The sequence below is a fragment of the Lycorma delicatula genome, chromosome 2 (assembly GCF_047948215.1).
Source record: "Lycorma delicatula isolate Av1 chromosome 2, ASM4794821v1, whole genome shotgun sequence".
NCBI classification, from domain to species: Eukaryota; Metazoa; Arthropoda; class Insecta; order Hemiptera; family Fulgoridae; genus Lycorma; species Lycorma delicatula.
Genome location: NC_134456.1, coordinates 169,808,235 through 169,835,084, shown reverse-complemented (window position 1 = coordinate 169,835,084; position 26,850 = coordinate 169,808,235). Strand labels below are relative to the sequence as shown.

The 26,850-nt window shown below is 28.8% G+C and overlaps 1 protein-coding gene across 1 annotated transcript in view; it reads left to right on the top strand.

Annotated features, from left to right (window-relative positions):
* The window catches only part of LOC142320317 (uncharacterized), a 523,747-nt gene that overhangs the window by 388,102 nt on the left and 108,795 nt on the right, over positions 1-26,850 (top strand). Inside the window, exons 6-7 of the mRNA XM_075358024.1 lie at positions 3,475-3,662; positions 6,620-6,784. Coding sequence (XP_075214139.1) covers positions 3,475-3,662; positions 6,620-6,784 — 353 coding nt within the window. The remainder of the gene's footprint in view (positions 1-3,474; positions 3,663-6,619; positions 6,785-26,850) is intronic.

The following is a 26,850-nucleotide window of genomic DNA, read 5'->3' as shown; positions in this document are numbered from 1 at the left end:
TATTGAGTTAGTAGCTGTTAAAGGACCAATATTCGTTGACACCACTTTCTCACAAACACACACCGCACACGTACATCCTGTTAGTGAGGGAGGATCGTATCTCTTTTTCGCTCACTCTTACTCTTTATTTTCCCTCTTTTTGCTTCTTTTATTTTTTATGATGATTCTCTGCAGAAGTTCATAGTACTGGAAAAAAAAGAAATCGATCAAAAAAACTTCCTACCATTACTGTTCACTCTAATATTGACTATCATTTTCCATTTCAATACAAAGAATTTGTTGAGAACTATAAAATTAAATATTTAGTTTTCCATCAGTATTTTAGCCTTCCTTCTTAGGAAGAACAATAATATAAATAAATAAACATTCTGTTATTACACCATTATTCAACATCGCGATTAAATATGCTACAAACAATTTGCAATAAAATGTTCTTCTCAATGTTATTGTTTTTTAGGACTAAATAAAATAAATTTAATTAATTTTTTTACTTTTATCAATAATGTATTTCACGTTACTAGTTCTGAAATTCAGAGCCGATTACAATTTGGGCTATTTAATTATCAATATACGTGCGTAATCTTAATTTATAATAATGCGTGTGATAAGCGAATGTTTTTACCATTATTTCAATACAAAACATTTAAACGAATACCTAAGAGAAGACATTTGAAAAACTTAACAACGTTGCTTATAACTTACTCATTTTAGTAGTTGACTAATGTCAATAAAATCAATTAATAATTTAGCTAGTCATGGCAATTTGAACAAAATAGAATCAATGTAACACTAATCAGTACCTAAATTAAGGTGGTGCAGTTTATTAAAGTAAAATATATCATATTTACAACATTCAAGCTATAAACAGTTATTAGTTTTTACTTGTTCCTTCGGAAAAATGTAAACAAGTAGTCACTAATCTAATTTTTATATAGCTGCAAAGAGAGAGAGAGAGAGAGAGAGAGAGATTGTCAGAGAGAGAGAGAGAAAGAGGGATACAGATTGAGAGAGAGAGTTTGAGAGAGAGAGAGAGAGAGAGATAGTTTATTAAATTGCATTCTAGCATTACAAATTTGTTAAGTAAATTAAACATTTTTAATTATTCTTTCTACATTCTGATTTCTAATTTTTCAGAATGGATTGTTTTACGATATATTAACTAAAACTTGTTTTTAATTAATTTGTTATAAAAGTAATCCTTTTAAAAAGCAGAGATCATTTCAAAAAACTTAATCAGTTGTCATTAAAATATAAAAATCAGTATGCATGGAACTTATTTAAAAAATATGTTTAATAGTTTTAATAAAATATGAACACGTCACAGAAATACACAATCTGTAAAAACATATGACAAAATTTAAGTAGACATGGTTTATATAAAAAACGAACTTCATCCAAATATATTAAAATATCTGCGAATTATCATAAAATTTATATTTTCACGGAACAAATAAAAACTAATAAAAACAAACTTTGGAACTGATGTAGATAAATTAAATCAAATCAAAACTTTGAGTTACCTACAACGTCTATGCGTATATTTTATAAAAAAGGCTTTGTAATTTTTGAAACTGAAAATTTCTTGATTTTCCTTTTGTTAATTAACAAGAGAAATATTTTTTTTTACATTTTACTTACAATTATGTAAAGTCTTCTTTGATATTAGTCAAGACAAATTTCGCATTACAATAATTATTTTTAATAAAAAGATTATATTTAAAAAAATAACTGGAAAAAAAATTAAATTATATTTTACTTAATTAAGTATTACTGAGTCTTATCAAACCATTCAAATACTTAAACAAGTATACATTCGATTAATTATTTAATAAACAAAAAATAAGGATTTACTTTAAACCCCAAAATGTAAGAAATAGGATACAATCTTACATTCTCAAATTACTGGAAACCTTCTGTTGGCAGTAAGGAGTTGGCAATCATAATTAATAATAACGTTACCTTTTTTTTTTTTCTCCTGTTCTCCTAGGTCAGATCGGAATTCAAGCAATACTCAACCCAAGGGGGTGGATCTTATATTCACTTCATTTCCCTGCCGAAAATCACTGAGGCGTGGTAACTAGTTTTCGGGCCCCAATAACCGGGACACAGTAACCGGGACTCGATCTTGCCTCTTTCCTGTCTCAAACCACCAGGGAGAGAAACCAAGTCCGGCTATGCCTTTCCCAGATACCCCCTAGTAGCCGGGTCTCGGTCTTCCGCTTTCTTTTTTTTATACATGCTGTTCCCTGCTCCAATCAAGAAACTCTGTTTCTTTCCTCTGAACAATTTCCGTGGCTAAACCTCTATAACATTCCATTCTACCATCCCTTGTATCATATAGCTTACAGTGTTTTCGGGCGTTATCCATCCAAGGACTGCTCTCTGTTTACAGCTGATCCATCTGTCACATTCATAAAATGTATGTAAGATGTAAGGTGAATCAACCAGGCGACAGTATATACAGTTGGGCATCTCTCGCTTCCCAAATCGGTGTAAATATTCACCAAATTCTCAATGGCCGGAGAGAAGCTGTGCAACGTTACCTAACATGTTTCAATCGTCATGTTTGTAAGAAATTGTTTTCCTATTCGAAACGATTTTATCCAACTTCACTTTCTTAAGGATTTTTAAACGGAAATTCCAAAATGCGTTTCCATAGTCAACAAAAATATTTTTCTTTAGTTTATATTTAGCGTATAAGAACTATCCACAGGAATTATTAAATGTATCGTTTTTCTGTTTCTTAGTCCTTGGGGGATGTTTAAAGTGAAGGCTTTTTTTATATTAAATATTTAATCAAAAGTATGCTTAATTAAGTACTTAATAAGACTAAGTACTTTATTTTAAAATAAACCCATAATGTATTATTATACATTGGTAATTAGTCCGTTTTCACCTAAATTTAGTAATTTATATGTAAATTTGTTGATTCTTTATCTAAATTTAAGTTTAAGCAAGAAATTATTTTTTGCTTATTTCGTTATAAGTACAAAATAGCAACTTTTTTGTACATCAGTTTGGAAACATGATCAGCATATACCCAGATTAGAGGCCTACCAATAATGCTTAAATTTTGTTGCTATGAATTTCTCGTTTTTGCCTCCCGGCTCTGTATTTTAATTTCATGAAAAAGTAACTCAGATCAAATAGAAAACTATTTGTTCAGGAAACTTCTTATCACAAATCGATCTTATTAACAATCACATTACGTACAAGCCTAAAACATAATTTAACACAAGGAGGAATTATAAAAATATCAAAATCAGTGTACTACGTCGCTCTTAACTCAACAAAAAAGAGTCAAACAGGTATTTAGAGTAAACCAAAATTCTAAACAAATCGCATACAGGAAAGCTACATTTAAAAAAAAAATTTGCATCTATAAATTATAAAAATTTATTTTTATCTAAATCATGTTACGTTACCTTATAAAGAAAACTATTTTACATTTTTTTGCTATTTTTCCTATTTTAGGTTACGAAGAAGCCGGTGTCCTTCCAGAACCAGACACTGGAATGCAAGAAGAAGAAGAAGAAGTTACAGTTGCATTACCGGATGATAGTCTGGTAGACACAGATCTTCATGACCATGATCTTATTGATAGCGTTATGTACATATACTTCGGTGCATCAGAAAGAGATCAAGCTAATCCAGGAAGACAAGTAATTAATTTTTATCATTTAATAGTTTAGTTAATTCTAAAGAATTTCCCTTCAATTAGTTGTTGATTATCGTGTTAATTAAATTGCACTTTCACAACAAAATTATTTACAAAAGTCTTGAATTTAATTGCTTATAAATATATATTACAATAATGTTTTGCTATATTCATTAATGATTATAAAACGGAAAATTTTGATTTTAAATATTTAATATAACGTATTATTGAGGACTGTATTTTCATAAAAACAAGAAGTTTAACAAATATCATTCAATCACTAAAAACAAAAAATTTTCTTTTAATTGTAATTTTTAGATCGATGCATACTGAAAAATGGTCCACTTAATACGGAAATGGTTACTAAGTTACTTAGGTTGCGGTATGTAATTTTTATTCCCAAGGCAGAAACTGATATAAAAACTATTTTTTACAGTTTTCCGATTTCCTTGACACCAAAAACCTTTTCAAAATTGTAAATTGTATTTTCGGCATTATTAAAACCATATTTCACACACACAATCTACTTCGTAAATGAAAATATAAATTAAAGAAATGCTTGACCTACATCTGTGGATCTATATATATATATATATATATATATATATATATATATATAGGATGTTTCATTTTAATCGTCCCTTTGCAATCTGAGTAACTTTTGTTTAGGTAATTTCTTGTATTTTGTGCAAACATTATGAGAAAATCGCCTGAAGCGATTAAAATAAAACACCCTGAAACAGGTCCAAGGTCATTTATGACCACATATTTCAATATAAAATTTTCTGCTGTTTTCATTGGTCGGATCAAAAATAAAGTCACTCCATTTCAAAAAATTGTGTTAACATTGAAATAAGTCAAAGTCAAGGTTAGAGTCACCCTAAGATGTCCCCTTCCAATCTGAGTAATTTCTGTTTAGGTCATATTTTATATTGTGCGTATTTTACGAGAAAATCGCCTATTATTAGTATTTTAATCGCCGATTAAAATGAACCACTCTATATATATATTACACATATCATAATAAATTCAGAAAATTGATTTGTTTTTCAATTCTTACATGTTAAAATGAAAATCAACTTGATGGAATTGAAATTATTAAAGGAATCACTGATGTAATGTAATGAAATATATTTCATAAAATATTTCTATAAATTTTAATAATTAAAAGTTGACGATAATGGCTGTTCAGTCGAGCTGATAACGCTATAAATATTCTTTCCATCGATTAGACTGTAAGTTTCTTAGACTATATCTGTTTTATAGTTTTCATAGATCTTAAGATAAAATCTTATAATTGGTTGAAATTTCATCATAACGTTACCCAATATTTTCTTTGGTAACTACCATTGGTAATGACTTTTCACTGTGGTTAGAAATGAATAGACGTGGAACAACTATCGCTATAACTAAACCAAGAGGTAAATAACGATTAAGGTAAACATTTTAAAATGAAAAAAATTAATGTTTATGTTTAAATATTTGATAGTGTGTTAAAAGTTTAGCTAATTTAAGCTACTCATAAATTTATTTTATTTTATGACATCGGAAATAATAATAAAATTGTACTATTTTAACAAAGAAAATGAGAAAAAATAAAATGGTGCTCAGAAATTTGTCCAGATCGAACTCGACATCAGTCTGATCTAAAAGCCAACATTTACTAATAAACTAATTAGCCAGCTACAGAAAAATCTTAAGCTGATGAGAATTTTTTCACGATAAATAGAACGGATAAAAATAGATATAATTTTTTTATAGATATAAATTTTTTATCATATTTATTGTTTCTCATTTATCATAAAATAAGATACTACAAAAAAATTTTCCCTGGAAAAAGGAAGTTGTTTTTTAAACAAGACTACGTAGATTTTGTAAGTTCGCTTGTTGTTCATTGTCAATTATTTTTATGTACACAACAATTATAAATTCAAAGTACTTTTTTTTATCCACGTGAAATATCATTCAAAATTAACACATTTTTTATTTTTTTTTTACATCTTATATTTACCAGATAGTGGTCTAGGATTGGATCAAAATGATTTTTAGGTTCAGAAATAAGATTAACAATAATAAAGTGCATAATTACTGGTTAAAAATAGCTAATTTCTTTAATTAGTCACGTTTTAAAATTGAAAATTAAATAAAATTTGTATAATTATTTTAAGTAGAGACAATATATATATTTATCCAACCAGTTTCCCAGTTACTGCCTGGTCTGAGTGTGTGTGTATATAGATTAGTAACTTCAGTCACCACTACCAGCTTACCAGGCCTGACGTAGCTGCGGATGTAGTGCAATATAAGTGTGAATATACCGGTAAACATATAGTCTTGAAACAGAGTCAGGTCGACCACTTCTGAGACGTGTGGTTAATTTGAAACGCATCCATCAAAGTACATCGGTATCCGCAGTCTAACAATCAAATCCACACAAAAGCAAGCCATTACAAATACTAGAACCTTAAAACTCTCGACTTCAAAAATCAGATGATTTTGCAATTTTTAACGAGTTTAACCACTACACTAACCAGGCAGGTTTTATACATTAAATATATATATATTTTTTTCGTATATTATAATATTAAAAACCATGTTAAACTTTTATAATCATTAGTATGTATACACTTTTGTCATATTTAAAAACGTCCTCAATCCACCATAGTAAGATAAAGAATCTTTTTTTACAGTTATTTAAAAAAATAACAATATTTTTAACTGTACATTTTGTTTAATTATGTACATTTTATAAAAATTGGCCTGAAGATGATGGAGTTAATGCTCTGAAAGCGCTACAAGCAGACAGGTGAGTGTTCTTATTGATTGATATTTATATAAATATATATATAAAATAAGATATCAGGACAACTTCTTCTATTAAGAAATAAATAATATATATATTTATTTATTTATTTTTTACAATATGATGTTAAGTATACAATTTTTATATTATTTTTGTAGGTGGCAGCAGTTGGAGGTGTCATAGCTCTTGCAGCACAACTTCTTACTTTAGCTAGTGTTGCACGTCGTCTAAAATTGCGACCACATGATGCATCTGCTTTAATACTCCTTAATGCTGAGTTAGCACTTACCCTAGCCAACCTGCTTTTTATGGTCGGCATACAGGTAATATTGCTTTATCCATATTTTTTTTGTATCCTACATCTAAATATTGTTGCATGAAATGTAGAGTTTTATGTAGTATACGATGTGAAGCAATTTAAAAAAAAACAATATTCAAAATATATAAGTTTATTCTAAAATTTTATGATATTATTACCTTAAAAGAAACAATACTGGAATTACTATTAAGAAAAAGGTTGGCTGCTATAATACTTAATATTAATTACTTTTTTCCACTAATCATCAGTTTAAATGACTTTTATAATTTTAAATACTAATTTTAAAGCACCTATGTTGATTAATTTTGTCTTAATTAATCGGAAAATTTATAAAAATTATTTTTAGAAGTTTTATTTTACAGGTAATATTTTCTTTTTTTAATTAGAGTGTAATACGAGTATTATTTAATATGTGTTTAATTAATTCGATTATATTGTAGCCTGTCCTCTATAATTAATATAAATAAAATATAGTTAATTTAACCCAAATTTCACTTCATCAGGATAACAGTGAAGCAGGTGCAATTAAGTTTACAACGTTATCAATCTGTTACTATTTTTCTTCCTACTAAAATAAAGAGCATAAAAAGATATAGATTTTGAGAAAATGGATCCATTGATAGTAAAACATTTTTTTAAGAAAAAAAATTGAAAGCTTATAAAAAATATGTTTTTCTGTGTTGTACGTACAAAAACAACAAACTCTAAAATATCGTTTTCTCAAAATTGCAAATATTGTGATTGTAGACTTTTTTAGAGAAAATATAAATTATAACAGAAAAGAAGAGTGTAATAATGTCATTAGAGTGAAAGAACGAATTTGGAATTCGTTTACATAGATTTTTATATTCCAACTCTACTTTTTTCTCTAGGCTAAAATCTATAAGTTATTCATGCTATTCACGCAGTACTGTAACACAATATTCAGAAATATTAAAACTGGTTTATAACAAGAAAATTTAGTAGTCTGTAAAATATAAATCTTCTATAAATGTATACCTGCAACTAATTCAAGCCGCCGGGTTAGTTTAGTGGTTAAACTCATCATCGCAAAATCAGCTGATTTTCGAAGTCGACAGTTCTAAGGTTGGATTCCTTGAAAAGACAGTTTCTTTTATATGGTTTTTTTAATGCTAGACTGTGGATATTGCTGTTTTTTGGTGATTGAGTTTCAATTAACCACAGGTCTCAGGTGTGGTCGACCTAAGTCTTTACAAGACTACACTTTTGCCGGTACATTTACAATTACACGCTATATTGCGGACAGATGGCTTGACATCAGAGTACTGTTGACATCATGTCAATATACTGTTACTCTGTAATCTGGTATACATAAATAAATAATTTGATGATCGATTTGTTCGTATGATGTATTGAAAGTCTCTGAACATTTGCTCGTAATGCATCTTTTCTGATTTGGGGTTTATTGACAGCTACGATCCTTGTCCATTTTTTCTGTATTTAGTTACACCCAAGACTCTCCAGACCAGAACGTTTCGTTAATCAGAGCAATAGAACTACGTCGGTCAACGTCCTAGTTGACCGACAAAAAGAACCATCAGCCTTAAAATATAAACAGTTCAACCGGAACTTGAAATCTCAACCATCAGCACAGTAAGGGTAGCGTAAAATAACTGAACTACTCTGACGCACACTATTTTAGTAAAAGAAATACGGCCGATCGTTCACAGAAAAAAAATTACGAGACTGAAACTTTATCATTCAAAGGTTAAAGTTCTCCCACATACGGTCAGAGATTTAGTTCTTTGTTTTAAATATGCCAGCATGATGGAAAATGCACAAAAAAAAGTCTAATCAACAGTATTATTCCAAAATGTTTAATGGAAACGTTTTATATTTTTACAAATTAAATTTGACAAAACAACTTCAGCCAACATTTTAAAAAAAAATTACATTATATGAAACAAAAAAAATAATTTCATAATTCTTCATCGTATGCATTATTTCATACAATTTCAGTTTCACTGATGTATCACCAGAATTTACTTACTTGAATTTTTATTATATAATGTAAATCTCGCACTGCTGAATTTTTTTAATGCCATTTTTCTATTTCATCTCAGTGTAATATAAATTGTCCATCTCGAATATTTTCACTCATCTATAAGATTTATCACCTTCTCACTACCGTGTTTTAACAATTATGTTATTGGGTTCTGATAAATTAAATGTACTGATCTGATTATCAAGGGATGTAAAGGGCTTAGGGTACTAAACAAAAATGACACACCTTTCTACAAATTCCTATTCATAAAAGCTACTAAAGACATTCGAAGAATTTCAATTAATTATAAGAATAATCTGTTTTAGAAAGGATTAGATGTAATTATATTTTATTGCAACAGTACTTGGTTAATCTTAGAAAATTTTAGGCCTTTTATTATTTTACTATTTTAATAAAATATGTACTGTGTAAATAAATTCCAAGAAGCTTATTTTCGTAAAGTGGAACGTTGTTTCTCTGACGAATATTTTAAGTTAAACTGTAGATATTATTTCAGTAAGGGTTGAGGTAAATATGTAACGCAAGCTACGTTAATATCGATAGGATCTTTCATACGTCATTCTCGCAACACTCATATCTACGAAGGTAAAATTTATAAACGGTAAAACCGATTACCGTCTATTTGACTCAATTTTATATATTATTTAAAGGTAGCACGAAAAACCTATTTTTTTTTCAATTTGTAAAAATAAATTGATTTTAATTTTAGAAATACGGCTGTTAAGAAAAATCTCATTGCTCTTCTAGCGATTTGATAAAATGTTATACATATATTCTGAATGGTTTGGCGAATTTATATGATCCAAAAATGAAATAAAATTCATACTTCTAAATTTCATCTGCGAGAACTATTTAACTATTTTTTATAAAACAAAACTTGCAATCTACTCAGAAAGACACCTACAATAACTACGCTAAGAACACGAAACACTGTTGATTTAAATAGTACTTCATAATCAATTATGCAGTTTCTTGATAAATTTTTCTCGAAGTATTTCTAAATTTTTTAACGTAAAAACTTATGAAATGTATTTTCGCTAAAGAATACAACTTTAACAATCGAATTACTGTTAAATATTTTTTACTGCGTTCACATTTTTAAGAAAATATTACGTAATCGCCGCGTAAAAAAATTGTACAATAAACTGACTATTACATTGCTGATATTTCATAACGTATTATTTGACTTTTAAAATTAATTTCCAAAAGGTTCAATATATGTATTCTTTTGCGGGATCATAGGTTCCTTAGTTGTATTTAACAAAATTAAGTAGTTACTCGAAATATTTCAACTCGAACGATGAGAAAAAATCTTTGACAATAGTTCAAAGAGTAAAACCAATTTACTCTTCGTTTAAGCCATACTGCTCACCGACTTTCGGAATTATCTAGATATGTTGATACATAAAATCTTAAAAGAATTTTAAATGAGCAGCTGTATAAACAAACATGTAAATATACATTCTGATTTATGCCTTATTTGTCGAATATCTAATTTCAAGCATTGTTTTGTTAGAAAAAAATTATTTTACGTATGTGATATGAAACTTTTCTAATATCATAAAAATAAAAAAAAATTGGCAAAGAATCATATATGATAAAATAATATTTTAAAAAAAGAATTATAAAATAGTATTTTAAAAAAATTAATTTTTTATCAGTCTCCTGTCTTGATTGATTTAGTTAGTAGATGTAAATGAAGTTTGTTTTTTTTAATTTTGAAATGTTAGAAATATTGTCGATACTTGTGCTGGTGAAAAAATTCCCCGCACCAGTATCAACCAGTCATTGCTTTAAAACATGGCCTCATGTTTTTACAAGTATTTATAAATGAAAAGTAATTACACAGAATGTTTTTGCATTTATATCATCATTTTAAAATTTGCATAACAAAATTATGAACAAAGTAATAGTGACTTAACAGATTTTTTTTTTTTTTTTTATTAACTGCATATTTTTTTTATATATAACGAATATGTTGATAATAATTACAACAATATTCTAGTCTTTAGTTTCTAATTTTTACCTTTTTAAGTTTTATAATGAAAAAATTAAAAGTAATTTTTTTTTTAAAACCTATTTATCCGTTTTTCTAAATTTATGCAGGGAATTTGGTCGGATTTTTACAAACAAATGCTCTTCTTGATTCCAATCTGCTAATGAGAATGAAGTATGGACATTTGTAGTATGTATAAAAATAACATGCCAGACCGCTAATCGAGCATGAAAGGTGTGTCTATTCGAACCTTGATATGAAGGTTGAAAAATTGACTGAATTAATTCACAACAGAGATTAGTTAAAAATATTTTTAAACATTTTTTTTTGGAACCATAAAAAGGATGTAGAATCTACGTAAAATTATTATTGTTTAGCTATATGAATAATCAACCATACTGAGAAAAACGGTTCGCAAAGTACAATTAATCTCATGAACAATCATAGACGACGTTTTGTCTCGTGAACAATCTTAGACGACTAGTATGATAGCTGCGCCTTAAACCGACTACCCAGATGGCAATGATGGTTTCTGTTAAACTGGTCTTCACTATTTTTTTGATGATGATACAAAGCAGATAAAAATAAGAAACCTTGCTTAGTTATAATTCTTTTGTTAACAATCAACGAATTATTTATTATTTTTGTAAATTACCAATCGTTTGGCTTCTTTAACGAATTTATAAATTACCTAAAAGTGTTAGAAATCAATGGTTAAATTCCACTAAAAATGTATCCTATGAAGAAAACTTTTTTTTATTATTAATCAATTAATCATTAAATGTTAGAAAATGACTCTAAATTTTATAACTGTTAACATTTTCTAACTGTTGCAATTTCTAACCGTACTGTCTTAGCACTTCTGGTTCTTTCATCCCGAATGTTATCTTCAAGCTTGGTATTTTTCACATATTACAGAGATTCAATACTCTCATAATCAGAAGAGTTTATATTTGGGATAATCCTGTAATAATTTAGATAAATAAATAAAATCTCTCTTCATATTTCATAATTTTGGTATTAAAAATTATTAATAATAACTTTAACAGGATTAATCTTATCCACTTACAAGCTTAAAGCTAGATTTTACACTAATATCTTCTTTGAACTACAAAAATTAAGTAAGTTTAATGTTGACTGATATCAAGAACAAAATGAAATAAAATTGTGGGTAATATAATACCTATAAGCAGCGCCCACCATAGATTACCATGGTGATAATGGTGATCCTCCACCAACGATGGGGGATCCCTTTGAGGGTTCCCCACTAGAGGCGGGGCGTCCTCTAGTTCCCGTTTGAGAACTCCTCATTTGAGGCTTGGCATGCAAAAAGACCGAGTCCCAGCTGCCTGGGCTGGGTCTTGCGCCCTTCCGAGGTAGTTTGAGGCGAAGGCAACCCCCTGAGCTGAGATGATGCTTAATGCGTGTCTGGCACGGGAAACTAGAGAGGTATAAAAAAAAAGTTAAAGGTAAGAAAAAGAAGTGCAACATATATCGTTAAATAAGATCAGAAAAAAATGATTATAATACTGAAAACGTTTTAAATAAATATATTTTCAATTTAAATTAATATTTACTTTTTTGTGTTTATTTTTTCAAATTTCTAATTGAAATGAATCCTATTGTTCAATCAAAAAATAAATTAAATTACATCAGTTAATTTTGATTAGCCCTATTTTTGTAAAATGAAAAATCCAGTTTTGTATACCTCTCATAAAATTACTTTTAACAGAAATGATTACTTTACAAATTTAAAGATTAAAATATTAATATAATTCGAATTTTAGATTCAGCTACTTTTTAAAGAGACTAAAAATTGTAACCTTTTTTAAATTTAATGTTGAGTCAATGAGTTCGCTGACAAACGTAATTTATACTCGATTAAAAAATATAACACTCGAGATTCAATTATTTTGCAACGTTTGAAAATCCCTGGATTCAAAATATTAAAATCTGGATTAAAAATTAGTATATTTGTATGTAACAAGTTTTTTTTTAGCTTTTTGTCTATATTCCGTTTTATATCAGGACAGTTTAACCGACAGTTACGACATGTTATGGTAAATTGTATAATAATGGAGATTGATTCTATTTAATGTTTATAAATCCTTTATGAAGGAGTGTAAGACATTGAGAGAATACTATATATTAAGGGATATAAAAATAGTTGTTCAACTTTATTTCATTAAAATATATATATAGTATATATATATATATATTCATAAATAACGCTGGAAAATAAAGTTGATAATTATGTAAAAATAAAGAAATTAGGTATTATATGATTTTTGTAATTTTATGATTTTCGATTGTATAGATTAGAAATTATTTAAATTACTTTTCTTTAAACTGATTCCTTAGCTTAAGGATTGGGAATAATTTTCAAACTTTCTCATATAATTAGGTGTAAATTAACACCCGACGTTAAATATCGGTTTTCTGTACGATTTTATCATTTTAAGTTTTTATAGCTATCAACAAAGACTTTATATTTTTTAGAAATGATCCAGGAGGAAATAACATCATCACAAAAAAAGAGTGCAAATATTTTTAACCAAAAAAGAAAAAAAATAAACTTTTGTTAAAATAACTCAAAACACTTTTTTTTAGGTATTTTAAATGAAGATTTACGCCTCTAAGATAAAGTACTAAGCACTAAATTAAATTTTCATTTGTTTTATTATTTTTAATATTTTTTTTTGTATATTTTAAAGATATTTTTATTAATATTATTTTTTTACTTTAATAAATAGAATACCTAGAAAATAAATATAATTATAAGGATCTAATGCTTTTCAGCGTTACTACTAGAAAAGTATTAAATTTTAAGTTCTATATAAAAATTCAGTTGCATAACTACATAAGTTTTTCTTATACCTTTAAAAACTAGCTTTCTTAGAGTAGAAATGTCTTGTAGTACTCGATTTAATACTGAAGTTATTATTTTACCTAATTTAAATTATAGACTTTAAATTAGATGTTTAAATGCTTGTGTCGTAGTTCTAGAATTTGTAGTAGGCTATTAGCTTTACTGAAGTGTAGTTTAGTCTGAACTTTCCTCTTCAGTTAAGTAATACAACTGACCACTAATTTAGTTATAAACTTTCAACCGTATGAGTTCATAGATCACAAAGCTAAATGATGAATATCCACCTGCTCATAATTTAGACCAGTTTAAATTATTCAAAGTACGCTAACATGAAACTGACTAATAAGTAAAGACAAACACCAAGCTTCTTAAAATAAAAACACTTCAACCAACTAATTAAACTAAGGTGCCTTAAACAACGTAAATAGAACTTTAAGAGTAAATTTCCTACATGATTAATAAATCCGAAATATTCATTTCTCTTTCATTACAGTAACCTTGTCTTGGGAAACTGAAATGTTTCAGATATAAAGTCCATTTAAGTTCCAAATCTAGAATCTAAGTGATCCCGCTTATGTTCCACGCAATTTTTTTTTTTTACTTAACTATGCTTAATGCACCATGAAGATAACAACTTTCATAGTTTACAAGGAGGTTCTAGAATTCTGAAGTATCATCCGTTTGACATTTCTATTGTAATTTTAAATATAATATTTTTAATGTATTTTAGAATCCTGTATAGTAAAAAACGCATAAAATATTTTGTAAAATAAAATATATCCAAGAGTAAAAGATTTGGTAATAAATTTAAGTTAGAATGTTCCTTTCTAGGGTGTACGTTAAAATTAGAGATTAAAAATTATAAATAATAAAAAAATAAAAACAAAATATCAGAAATAATTTAATATAAAACCTTTTTATGAAATTTGATTAAACGTTTTAAATTTAAAAGCCGAAATTTTAAATGTTATATTACATTCCACTCAAAAGTTCTATTACTTCGTTTTTTTTTTTTTTTGTTTTTTTTTTATAAGGTCAGAGATCAAGATCTAACAGTATACCTTACGTGGCTGTATTCCCAAGAGATTTGTATTTCTTCGTAGCAAGTTTCCGTGTAATATAATTTTAGATACAAGGAATCTAGTCTCGGTATATTTTTATTATATTTCTACATTTGAATTTTAACTTCTTTCAATTTTAATTTTTTTTTTTGGAAACATAAATCTTCAAAATTTAGAGTTACTTTTTTTCATACATTTATAGGAATTCTATGTATCCTAACCTAAATAAATTTGTTTTATTAAAATTATTTTAATTTTTGTGCTATAATAATCAATTTTATATAAATTCCAGTATATTATGTAATAAAATTATAAGTTAATATTTATTTCTTTTCATTTAACGTATCACTTTTAATATAAATTATTTTACTAAAGCTATAACAAATTTTAATTAGGTTAACCATTTCAAATAACAACGTAGCCAGTTTTAAGGCGATTTGTGAAAGGAGAACAGTAAAATGGTTGGAATGTGGTTTAGAGAAGCATCAATGTCGAAGGGTAAAACCCACAAATGCCAAGAAATGCCCACTGATGGAACTTCAATCTTTCTCTTTTGGGAAATTTAATCCAAAGTTGTTCAAAGATAATTCTCTAAGCTTACGTGAGTATACACCTAATTTCTAAATTACAAAATAATTCATCTTCATAACATCAATAGTATAATTAAAACTTCGAAATAAAAAGCGATAAATAAATTCAACTTACAAAATGAAATGATCACATCTATTTAGTTGTCACCGATAACCAATACATAATAATTTAAGAAAACACATGAATATTACTTTAGTTTTATAATAATAAATTTACCCAAAAGAAAACTAAGTCATGCGAGAAAATAATATTTACAAATTACAGACAAAAATGTCATGATAATCATTGAAAGTTAGAATATGTTCCTCATTGTACAATAAATTACCAGGAATTTGTGTAAATAATGTTGCTAGGAAAACCGTACGATGCAGTTAGTCGATTGATAACAGTAATGAAAGGGTTTTGGCATTGGATTCATCTTGACAGAAGAATCGTCATGTGTCACACAAGGGTATTGTGTCCTTGACGATTGATGATTTTGCCACTTATTTGTTGCCATTACCGACTGTCGAGTTTGCACCGTCAGAAAATTGAACCAAAACAAACGCAGCCGTAAATTTGTTTTTAACTGCTTAAACATGTGGGTGGCATAGAGGTTACAGAGGCAATTTACAATTTTTAGTGAATTTAATTTTAAGCACGGAAGAAAGAATATTCAGTACCTTGAAAACAACAACGGGTTTTTTAAATTTACGCAACTTTATAGGAAGAATAAAAAACTAAATACCGGAATTCGTTGGCTATGTACATAGAAAAGTGTAGAAAGGAAACTACATTCAGAAATTTAAATAAAAAGTCCGTTTCAGAATACTGTTTGGAAAAGATCAGACTGACAGATAAAGAAGTAATGTGATATTTCAAAATCGTCTATTTCTAATTTCGCTGAAAAAACATTGCCAAAAAATTGGATAAAGATGTAAAAAGACGTTAATTAGTTTATTTAGAAAACAATAAATCAGTTCAAAATTTGTTATCCATTTACGAAATTGATTCCACAGTAAATTTTAATAACCGTAAATGTAGGAAAGTAGTACTTATAGTTTTTTTTAAAAACTATAAGTACTACTACTACTATAAGTAGTACTTATAGTTATTTAAAAGAATGACAACTTTAACATAAGAGAGATGTTAAATAGGCAATATGATGTGAAATAGGTAATTTCTTCTCGTTTAACTCTAACAAAATCAATTATCACGTGTTTATAAATAGACGATTGTTTGAATATTATAAACATTTTAATTAATAAAAACGAACACGTAATATCCAATTTATAGGTAAAAGAGTTTAGAAGTAGAAGGTTAATGAGACAATATATAATTCAGGACGAAAATATAAATTAAATAAAGGTCATTGAACTCAGGAGAAAGGGTTATGACTATTCACATTGGGGCTTATTAGGGTTGGAAGTAGAACAACATATTTTCCATCCCTCTTCCTATTTTTTTAATCTCTTCCTAATTTTTTCTAAATTAATTTTATTTCTATTATTAAATGTGTGAGTGAAAAAAACTAGATTATTATCGATAAAATTCTAAAACTATATAGCTAATAAATAATGAGAAAAGTCAAGTAATATTAAAATTTTACCATTTTAAGAATTAAAAGTATATAGAAAAATTGTATAAATTATACAACAAAAGAAAAGATATTGTTCTCTGGTGAAAACAATAACCATAAATTTTGGCATAAAAATACAATAATAGAATACATTAAATGATTAAAATAAATTATTATTATTATTATTATTATATTATTAATAATATTTAATACAATAAATAGAAACAACCTTTTAAAAAGATTTTTTTAAGATTTTTACACCGATTTGTTGAACGGAAATTAATGATTTACTGTAACCAAAACAATTTTAATTTGTTAAAAATGATAAATAATAGTAATTTTTAAAAGAAATCTGAATCTGAATTTTTGCTTCCTGGTATCAAACATTATTGATCTGTTCGTCGTACGAAACACATGCTGAGGAAGTTCCTTTTTTCTCTTCGGAGTATCACATCCTCTTCGTTATATAATTTATGTAACATATAATTAATTACCGGTAGTAAAACATTTATTTATCTGTAGCAATTTTATAAAATAAAATTGGATTGTAAAGGTATCAGATAAATATATTTTATATTTTCCACCAAAAAGTGCATTTTTACTTTTATATGATCAATATTTTCATCGAATCACTTCCGCTTTTATTTATGGGAAAGAATTTTTATTTTACTAGCAAAAAATTAAATTATTAATCAATCTTTCTTTCTTAATTCATATTTTTTAAAACAATTTAAAAATAAACCTGGTAAACTGTTTTTCTAGAAGATATTTTTTCAACTATTATGCGGCTTCTTCTTCTCGGAATGTGATCAATACTACATTTGGATGAAAATTATTATTGTAAGTTTTTTTAAGTAAATAATTTAGTTCTCATGAAAAATCAAAATAATTAAATTAAATTATAGATTAAAATCATTCCTTTTATTAATTAATTTTTTTATTAAATTAAAACATTACATGTCATAGGATTATGAGAATTTTTACAAATCTAAATTCGCTACAAGTAGTCAAGAAGATTAAAACCACTATACGTACAATCAAGTACAAGTACATGAATCAAACTTATGATTTTCTTTCAAAAGAAAAACCCCCTCTTCTGCTGGAAAATATACGAACATCATTATCTTTCGTTCTAGATATATGGAATTTTGTACTATACGCATAGATACAGATTGCATTAAATGTTTACTGCAGGAAATACACATTTCAGTAGGCTATTTAACCGTATTGTGGTTTTATTCATTTCATAAATAATTTAATATCTAATAACCGCATGTACCGCTCCACTTTATATCATGAGAGTGGTAATAGAATTTAAAGTTAAAGGAAAATATTTGAGAAATTGTTTGATTTAATAACTAAATTGAATTATTTCATCGCAAAGAAAATTAAAAAAAAAAAACATGTAATCTATTAGACACTTTTTTTTATTTCATTTCAAATTTAATCTAGCACAAACAAACACACACACATATATATATATATATTAATTATTTATTTTCATTTATATATACTAAGTTTATATATATTTTATTTACTTTTCTTTTTCTTTTATTTAGTATCGAGTTGTTTACTCTTACAACTTCTCGATAAGAATATTAAAAGAATAGATTTTTACTTTGATTAAATTTTTTGTGGAAAACTTAAAATTAAAACAGTAAAAAATAGTGTAAAATCTTTACACACTCAACTGAAAAATAGATAACGTTCATATAATTTTTTTTTTTTTCTTCAGTCGTTTCACTGGTTTGGTGCAGCTCTCCAAGATACCCTATCTAGTACCATTCGTTTCATTTCCGTATACCTCCTACATCCTATATCCCTAACAATTTGTTTTACATATTGCAAACGTTCTCTACCTGCACAATCTTTCCCGTCTACTTGTCCCGCCAATATAAAAGCGACTAATCCAGGATGTTTTAAGATGTGGCCTATGAGTCTGTCTCTTCTTTTAACTATATTTTTCCAGATGCTTCTTTACTTATCAACTTGCCGCAACACCTCTTCGTTTGTCCCTTTATCCACTCATCTCATTTTTAAAATCCTTCTATAGCACGACATTTCAAAAGCATCTAATCTTTTCTTCTCAGGTACTCTGATTGTCCAAGTTTCACTTCCATATAAAGCTACGCTCTAAACATATAGTACCAAAACTTTTTTCCTGGCGTTAAAATGAATTTTTTGTGTAAGCAAATTATATTTCTGACTGAAATCTCGTTTAGCCTATGCTATTCAGCATTTTATATCACTCCACTTCGTCCATCTTTAGTAATTCTACTTCCCAAAAAATAAAATTCATAGTTTTTTCTCGTCCTACTTTAATTCTACTACATATCATTACTTCCATTTTGTTCTTGTTTATTTTCATGTGGTAGTTGTTGCGAAGGACTTAATCCATGTCAATCACAGTTTCTTCTAAATCTTCTTTACTCTCGAATAGAATTATATCATCATCAAATAGCATCTTTATCTTTTCATCTTGCACTGTTACTCCGGATCTAAATTGTTCTTTAACATCATTAACTGCTAGTTCCATGTAAAGATTAAAAAGTAACGGAGACAGGGAACATCCTTGTCGGACTCCCTTTCTTATTACGGCTAATTTCTTATGTTCTTCAATTGTTACTGTTGCTGTTTGGATCCTGTACATGTTAGAAATTGTTCTTCTATCTCTGTATTTGAATCCTAATTTTTTTTAAAATGCTGAACATTTTATTCCAGTCTACGTTATCGAATGCCTTTTCTAGGTCTATAAACGCCAAGTATGTTGGTTTGTTTTTCTTTAATCTTTCTCCATTTATTATTCTGAGCGCTAAAATTCCTTCACTTGTCCCTATACTTTTCCTGAAACCAAATTGGCCGTCTCCAACACTTATTTTACTCTCCTCGCAATTCTTCTGTACAGAATTCTAGTTAAGATTTTTCATGCGTGAGTAGTTAAGCTAATTTTTTTGTATTCTTCACATTTTTCTGCTTCTACTTTCTTTGGTATCATGACAGTAACACTCTTTTTGAAGTCTGACGGAACTTCCCCTTTTTCGTAAATATTACACATCAGTTTTTATAATCTATCTGTCTCTTCCTCACCTGCACTGAGCAGTAATTCTGAAGGCATCCCGTCTGTACCAGGAGCCTTTCTGCCATTCAAACCTTTCAATGCTCTATTTCATTCAGATTTCAGCAAGGTTCCCTTTTCATCAACTTTGACTTCTTCTATAACACCAGTTTCTAATTCATTTCCTCCGTATTACTGTTCAATATATTCCACTCACCTATCAACCTTTTCTTTTGTATTATATAAGTCGGCGAACCTTCTTTATTTAACACATTCGATTTTAGTTGATGTACCACAAAATTCTCCTCCTTTCCTGTATGCTCCGTTTATTTTACCAATGATCATTTCTCTTTCAACTTCTGAAACTTTTCTTTAATCCACTCTTCTTCCGCTATTCTGTACTTCCTGTTTATAGTATTTCTTAATTATCGATGGTTCCTTTTACCTTCTTCGTCGCTAGCATTCTTATACTTTCTACGTTCATCCATCAGCTTCAATATATCCTCTTATATCCAAGGTTTTCTACCATTTCTCTTTGTTCCGCCTAATTTTGCTTCTGCTGATTTAAGAACTTCGTTTTTAACATTCTCCCATTCTTTTTCTACATTTTCTACCTTATCTTTTTTTACTTATACCTCTTGCAGTATCCTCCTCAAAACCTTTCTTCACCTCCTCTTCCTCAAGCTCACTAAATTCCACCGATTCATCTGACACCTTTTCTTCAGTTTTGTAAAACCCAATCCACATTTCATTATCACTAAATTGTGATCTCTATCAATATCTGCTCCTGGATTTACTTTGTAGTCAACGAGTTGGTTTTTAAGTATTTTTTTAACCATGATATAATTTATCTGATTCCTTCCAGTATCACCTGACTTTTTCCACGTGTATATTCTTCTATTATGATTTTTAAACTGCGTGTTAGAAATTACTTAATTATACGTCGTGCAAAACTGAATAAGCCGGTCTCCTCTTTTATTCCTTTTGCTAAGCCCGTATTCACCCAGAATATTTACTTCCTTGCCTATTCCGATGCTTGCATTCCAATCTCCAATCATCAATATCTTCGTATATACACTCCACCTTATATTGGGTACTTGTAGGCACATGTAGACTTCAATATTCGTTGTTGCATTACGTTTTGATTTTATCCTTATTAAGGTTATTCTATTGCTATGCGTTTTGAAATACTCTACTCTCTTCCCTATCTTCTTGTTCATTCCGAAACCTACTACTGTCTGCCCTTTATTTGAAGCTGTGTTAATTGTTCTAAAATTACCTGATCTGAAGTCGTTTTCCTCTTCCTAACGAACCTCCCTAATTCCTCCTTCATCTTTATTTAATCCATTCATTTCTCTCTTTAAATTTTCTAACCTACCAACCTTTTTTAGACTACTAATATTCCACGCTCCGACTTGTAGAATGTTATTTTTTAATTTTCTGGTGACCCCTTTCTGAGTAGTTCCCACTCCGAGATCCGAACGGGGGACTAGTTTACCTCCAGAATATTTTACCAAGGAAGGCGCCTCCATCTTTGTTACTACAGAGAGTAACATTTTCTTGGAAAAACGGCAGCTGTAGTTTTCCACTCTTTTCAGCTGCGCACTACTCAGAAGATTGAGTGATGTTTATATGACCGTTTAAGTCCTCCTGACCTACGCCCTTAACAATTACTGAAAGAGGTGCTGCCCTCTTTCTGGAATCATTGTCTAGCTCTCAACAGATAGCTCTTCCATATGTTTGCACCAGCAGTTCAGCTACTCTGTATCACTGAGCAGCTCTCAAGTCTCCTTACCACTGGAAAGGTCTCATGATTCATAGAGGGAAAGTTAATAATATCACTCTATATGTGATGATAAAGGATTATGGGATAAAGGGAATTATCTTAAAGTAATTTACGAATTATTTAACTGACAGGGAAAATATTTAAATAGGTAAACGTGTAAAAAATTGGTCAAAGAATATTATATGGAGCTCCTCAATAATTATATCTGAGTCGATTCTGTTTTTATTCACATTAAAAATCTTTATAATTTATTGTTGATGGAATTCAGTTTTTTTTTCAGATATTACCTTGCAAATTTCATTGGTAATACGGAATGAATCCTACCAAAAATCAGAGTTATAACTTTCTACAGTAAAATGATTAAATAATACTTATTATTTGTAACTTAATAAAATTATTTATATTAGTTATTTATGGTATAAAAATGATCAAATATTCGCATTTCTATCTACATAAACGTAGATGTCCTGGTCGGGACTGTAGTTGCAAAGAAATTAGAAAACTTCAATATGCAAAATATTTTTGTGTGATAACAAATAAGACTTATAATGGATGGGACTGTTGTATTCAGCAACTAATAGTACTCATGCGGGTAATGTTTTATTATCAAATAAAACTAAACGATTATCTTATGACTGGGGTTTTCACAAGAATCTATTTTGGCTTGATATATTCAATGTCGCAATATTTCATTATTAGGAGGGAGTTTGCTTTCGCCTTCATATTAACGAGGCTACTAGTTAATATATAGATAACTGTATGAGAGTTATGTACAATATCCATTAAACACCCATAAAAAATACTAAAACATTATTAAAAGCAAATTACATACAAAAAATTCAACTATTGCTTTATTTTTTTTATTTATTTTTTTTTTTTTTTAAGTGTTACCAAGTTATGTTTAGGCATATTTATGTTTTCGCTGTACTAATGAACTATTGCACAGGTAATGGTGAAATTGGCCTTACATTTGAGATTCATAAAAACACCATGTCTCATCAGGTGCATTTAGAAATTGTTGCCCTAAATTTGTTTGTTAATTTACCTGTTTTATGAACATTCTCAGTGATATCAATATTAATAGTAGAATGTAGATTTAATGAAGTGTTTTTATCAGAAAATATTTGAAGCAATATTTTTTGTAAATAGTTGTAAATTCTTATTTTGATTATTATTAACTAGGTATAAATTTTATTATTATTATTATGTTATCTAATTGATAACAATGATAATACGATTAATTAATCATTAAGAATAATTATTTAATCAATTAATTAATATTGTTTCTATAATCTTTTTAACTAATAGTAACTGCTCTCCCGTCAATAAACACGGACTATTCTTTTTATATGAGTAATCTTTACATTTAATATAAAAGAAAGTGTTGCAAGTTAAGTAATTGTAGTAAGAAACTAAGTTATTATACTGTAAATAAGACATAGATAAATCAAAAATTAAAACCTAAAAATCAGAAAAAATAATAACTAATCTAGTAGAAATAAAAAATGAAATAGCTGATGAAAAATTATAATACCATTTTTCTGAACAGATAAAAAGCCGAATCTGTGCATTTTGATATGTCTTAATAATTTTTTTTTTTTGAGTGCATCAATTCTCTTCCCCACCCCGAGCAGGACATACATCTAAGCATTAATACAGCTCCAGGGGGTGCCTTTGCCTCAAACTGCCACCAGGCAGCTGAGACTAGGTCTTTTGTTGAGCCACAAGGCAGTCCTCGCCCAATAATCGAGGGTGGGACACCTAAGAAGCCCACCCCTCCTGGACGGAGCTGTTCCATTCCTAAAGTTATCGCAAGAGTGAAGACGACGATTACTTTCCGGGCGCCAGTCCTGAACCCAAGGCCCCCAAGAGCGTGCCCACGGACAGTGCAATCACATAGCCTCCGTTGGTCAGTCCTTACGGAGCTGCCTCTCAGCCCCGCAATTGAAACATGACCCCGTCTGTCAGACCCGCCGCATGACCCCACCCGGTGCCCTGTACCCCAACATCGATAGCAATTTCTTTGTCGGACCTCCTGGACACACGACAAGGCAACCACCCGACTCTAATTCGGCCAACCTGCAACAATTCTATCACCAGCAGAGGTAGAACCGCCACTGTTGCCACTTTTCTTTCGCCATATGACGCCCTCACGGAGAGGACATCGATGGTAACCGAATAATCAGCATTCTTGCCCATCTCACACACCAAATCCTCCTCTGAGGTAAGGGCGTCAACGTCCTTAATGAGTAAGTGTACCCGTGGTGACACCATTGTCTTCAATCAACCTTGTCCAATATTTGTTGCATGGTAGCCATGGTAACATGGTAGCCATAGTAACATCGTAGCCATATCTTCTGTGTCTTGGACTCGTATGTGAAGGTCCTCTTCCTGACCGCTGTGCCCCGACAAGATGTTCACCACATCCGTCAACACAGTATCTCGTACCGTTCGGAGAAGGTCCGCGTATGATAGTCCTGCCGCCTTTACCATCACAGTAGCACTTGGGACCCCGCTGTTATCTTCACCTGGGGTCGATTTTTCTAAGTCAATACCAACAGAATTGTTCGACTTAAAAACTGCTACACGACGAACATAAACAAGTAATATAATTTATATTTAGTTTTTATTATTTATATTTTATGTTTATTTATGTGTATTAAACTGAAAGAATTGTTAAAATTGGCGGTAGGCTTCAAGAAGCAGAAAATCCATTAGAGTAAAATTTCAGTATTTTAAGTCTTGAGTTAGTTAAATGCTACTATTTGATATAGTTAAATTAAAGCTAATCGGTACTTGGAAAAAATTACAAAAGCAGAAATGAAGTTGCAACTGAACCCATTAACTAAAAACAGTAAAACAAGACTTACTTTTATTAAATAGAAAATAAGTAATTTTTGTTTAAAAATCTAATTTTCATTACTCTTTCTAGCTTAATAAGGTATGCAAATTTTTTTTCTTAAACAATTATTTTTTTTTATAATTGGTTAAAAAATAATTTACACTGTAATTTCAATTTCTTCTGAAGATTTTGTAATAAAATTTACTATAACCATATTTTTAATCATCCTGACTTCTAACTGTTTGATATGCAGCTGTGTATGAAAAAATTCTGATCGCTAGAGGGACTGGTTTGTAGTATTGACACCTGCTGTTTGCAAGCCTTGCGCTTTCTCCTAATTAAGATTGACTCGTACTGCAGTTTGTCTGAGGTTAGGTCTTCCTTCTTCATTAACCACTCTTTTTTCACATTTTTAATTCGCTTTTTGTCCAATTTCAGTTCTGTTTTTGTACTTCTGATCTTGCTATATCCGTGTTAAGTAACCGTGTAAAGTCGAGTCTTGAAAATCCTCCTAAAACAAAAATAGGAATACCAAGTATTTTCTACTATGATAGGTATATTTATTTATCTAATAATGCTAAAGATTTAATAAATGGCTAATAAAAATTTAATATATTTAATAAATTGTAAAACATTCGTAAAATGTAGTTCCTTTATAATGATAAAATAATTTATTTTCCTTTGAAGATAAATTATTAGGCCGTTTATTGCCCGTTTTATTAACCGATAAATTTAAATGAATTTTTAATTTAATTTTTAATTTTTAATGTAATTTACGAGTTTTAGCTGGTAGAAACTTAAACTACAATTTAGTTTACATGCAGTTTGGATCAGTAATTTGACTGATGCTGTTATTATTCATTTCTTTTGTGTACTTACCTTTTAACCTAAACGTAATTATTCCATCGTAAATCCCCATGCGATAAAGTGTTGCTTTTGCTTTTCTATGAATACAAATATAAGATTAATCCATATATAATCAGAAAAAACCAAATTAAATGGATTAGAATTTCATAACTAAAAAAATAAGCTCTTTTAGGTGAATATACAATATCAAGAATATTTTTCACAATATTTTAAATATCACTTTATATATTCTACATAAAAGTGAAAAAGCTTTTTAAATTTCTTATTTTTTCCTTTCCCATTCAAATATAAAATAGGTTAATGTTTGTAGTTCAGCTTGAAAATTATCACAATCGTTAAATTGAGTTAGCCCTACTTGTTGTTAAGATAATGTTGCTCGATTCGGTTCTGTAATGTTAGACATGATATAATAGAACCAGATATATGTTAACTTTTTTATATTGCTTGTTGTACGTAACATAAAGAAGTATACTAAGAATAGAACGACAAAAAAGTACCTACGCGTGCCTTTTACTCGTGAGACTGAACAAGAAGTAGGTGAGGTAGGTAGGTGATATTTCAGTTGCTCAGCTTACCTTATCTTGTGGCTCCTGAAAGATGGGAAAGAGTACGGAAAGAAAACACTATTTGAAATGAAAAGAATGAAAGAGAAAGAAAGAAAATAGAAAACTGCAGGTAGAAGAGAAAGAAAGTAAGGTACTGGCCGGAGCGGTTCCGACGCTGATTTTTGGTGCAGGGACATTTATTGTCTGTTACAAAAACATCTTGGCATCCCGAAGTCCCTTCCCGAGGGAGGAATGGCAACGTTTTTCTCTACAAATTCTCTCAGTAGTATCTACAAGCATGAACTGAAATCATTATTCTCAGCTATAACACTTCATGATTCTTTTTTTAAATATTAAAATATAAATATATTTTACCCTATTATTTACAGCCAGCATATAAAGTAGTATAACAAAATTTTATGATCAAATCACTGTATTCTTAAGAAATATATTTATTTTTACTTTAAAAATCTTATTAAAATAAAGTCTATACATACAATAAAACGATAACTACGGTCATCCTTGCGCGCCAATCACGCACACGGTACATTACCGAATAGTGTTTAATAAAACTTTGCGCCTTAGAGGCTTGGTTCAATTAGAATTGTCACGATACACCTAATGGGGATTACGATACTAAAGATATTCATTAAAGAAAAAATGAATTCTTTTACTTTATATTTCTGTTATCGTGGTAAAAGTAATGATCTCAAATTCAGATTTATATATTATTCATCGAAACAAATCTGTAAAATAATTAATATTTTATTAGTTTATTATTAAAATTGAAATTAGTTTAAATTAGCTCGTTTAGCGAGCATCAAATATTAATAGTGGAAAATTAAGTATATGGGGAAAAAGAACTAGAAAAATT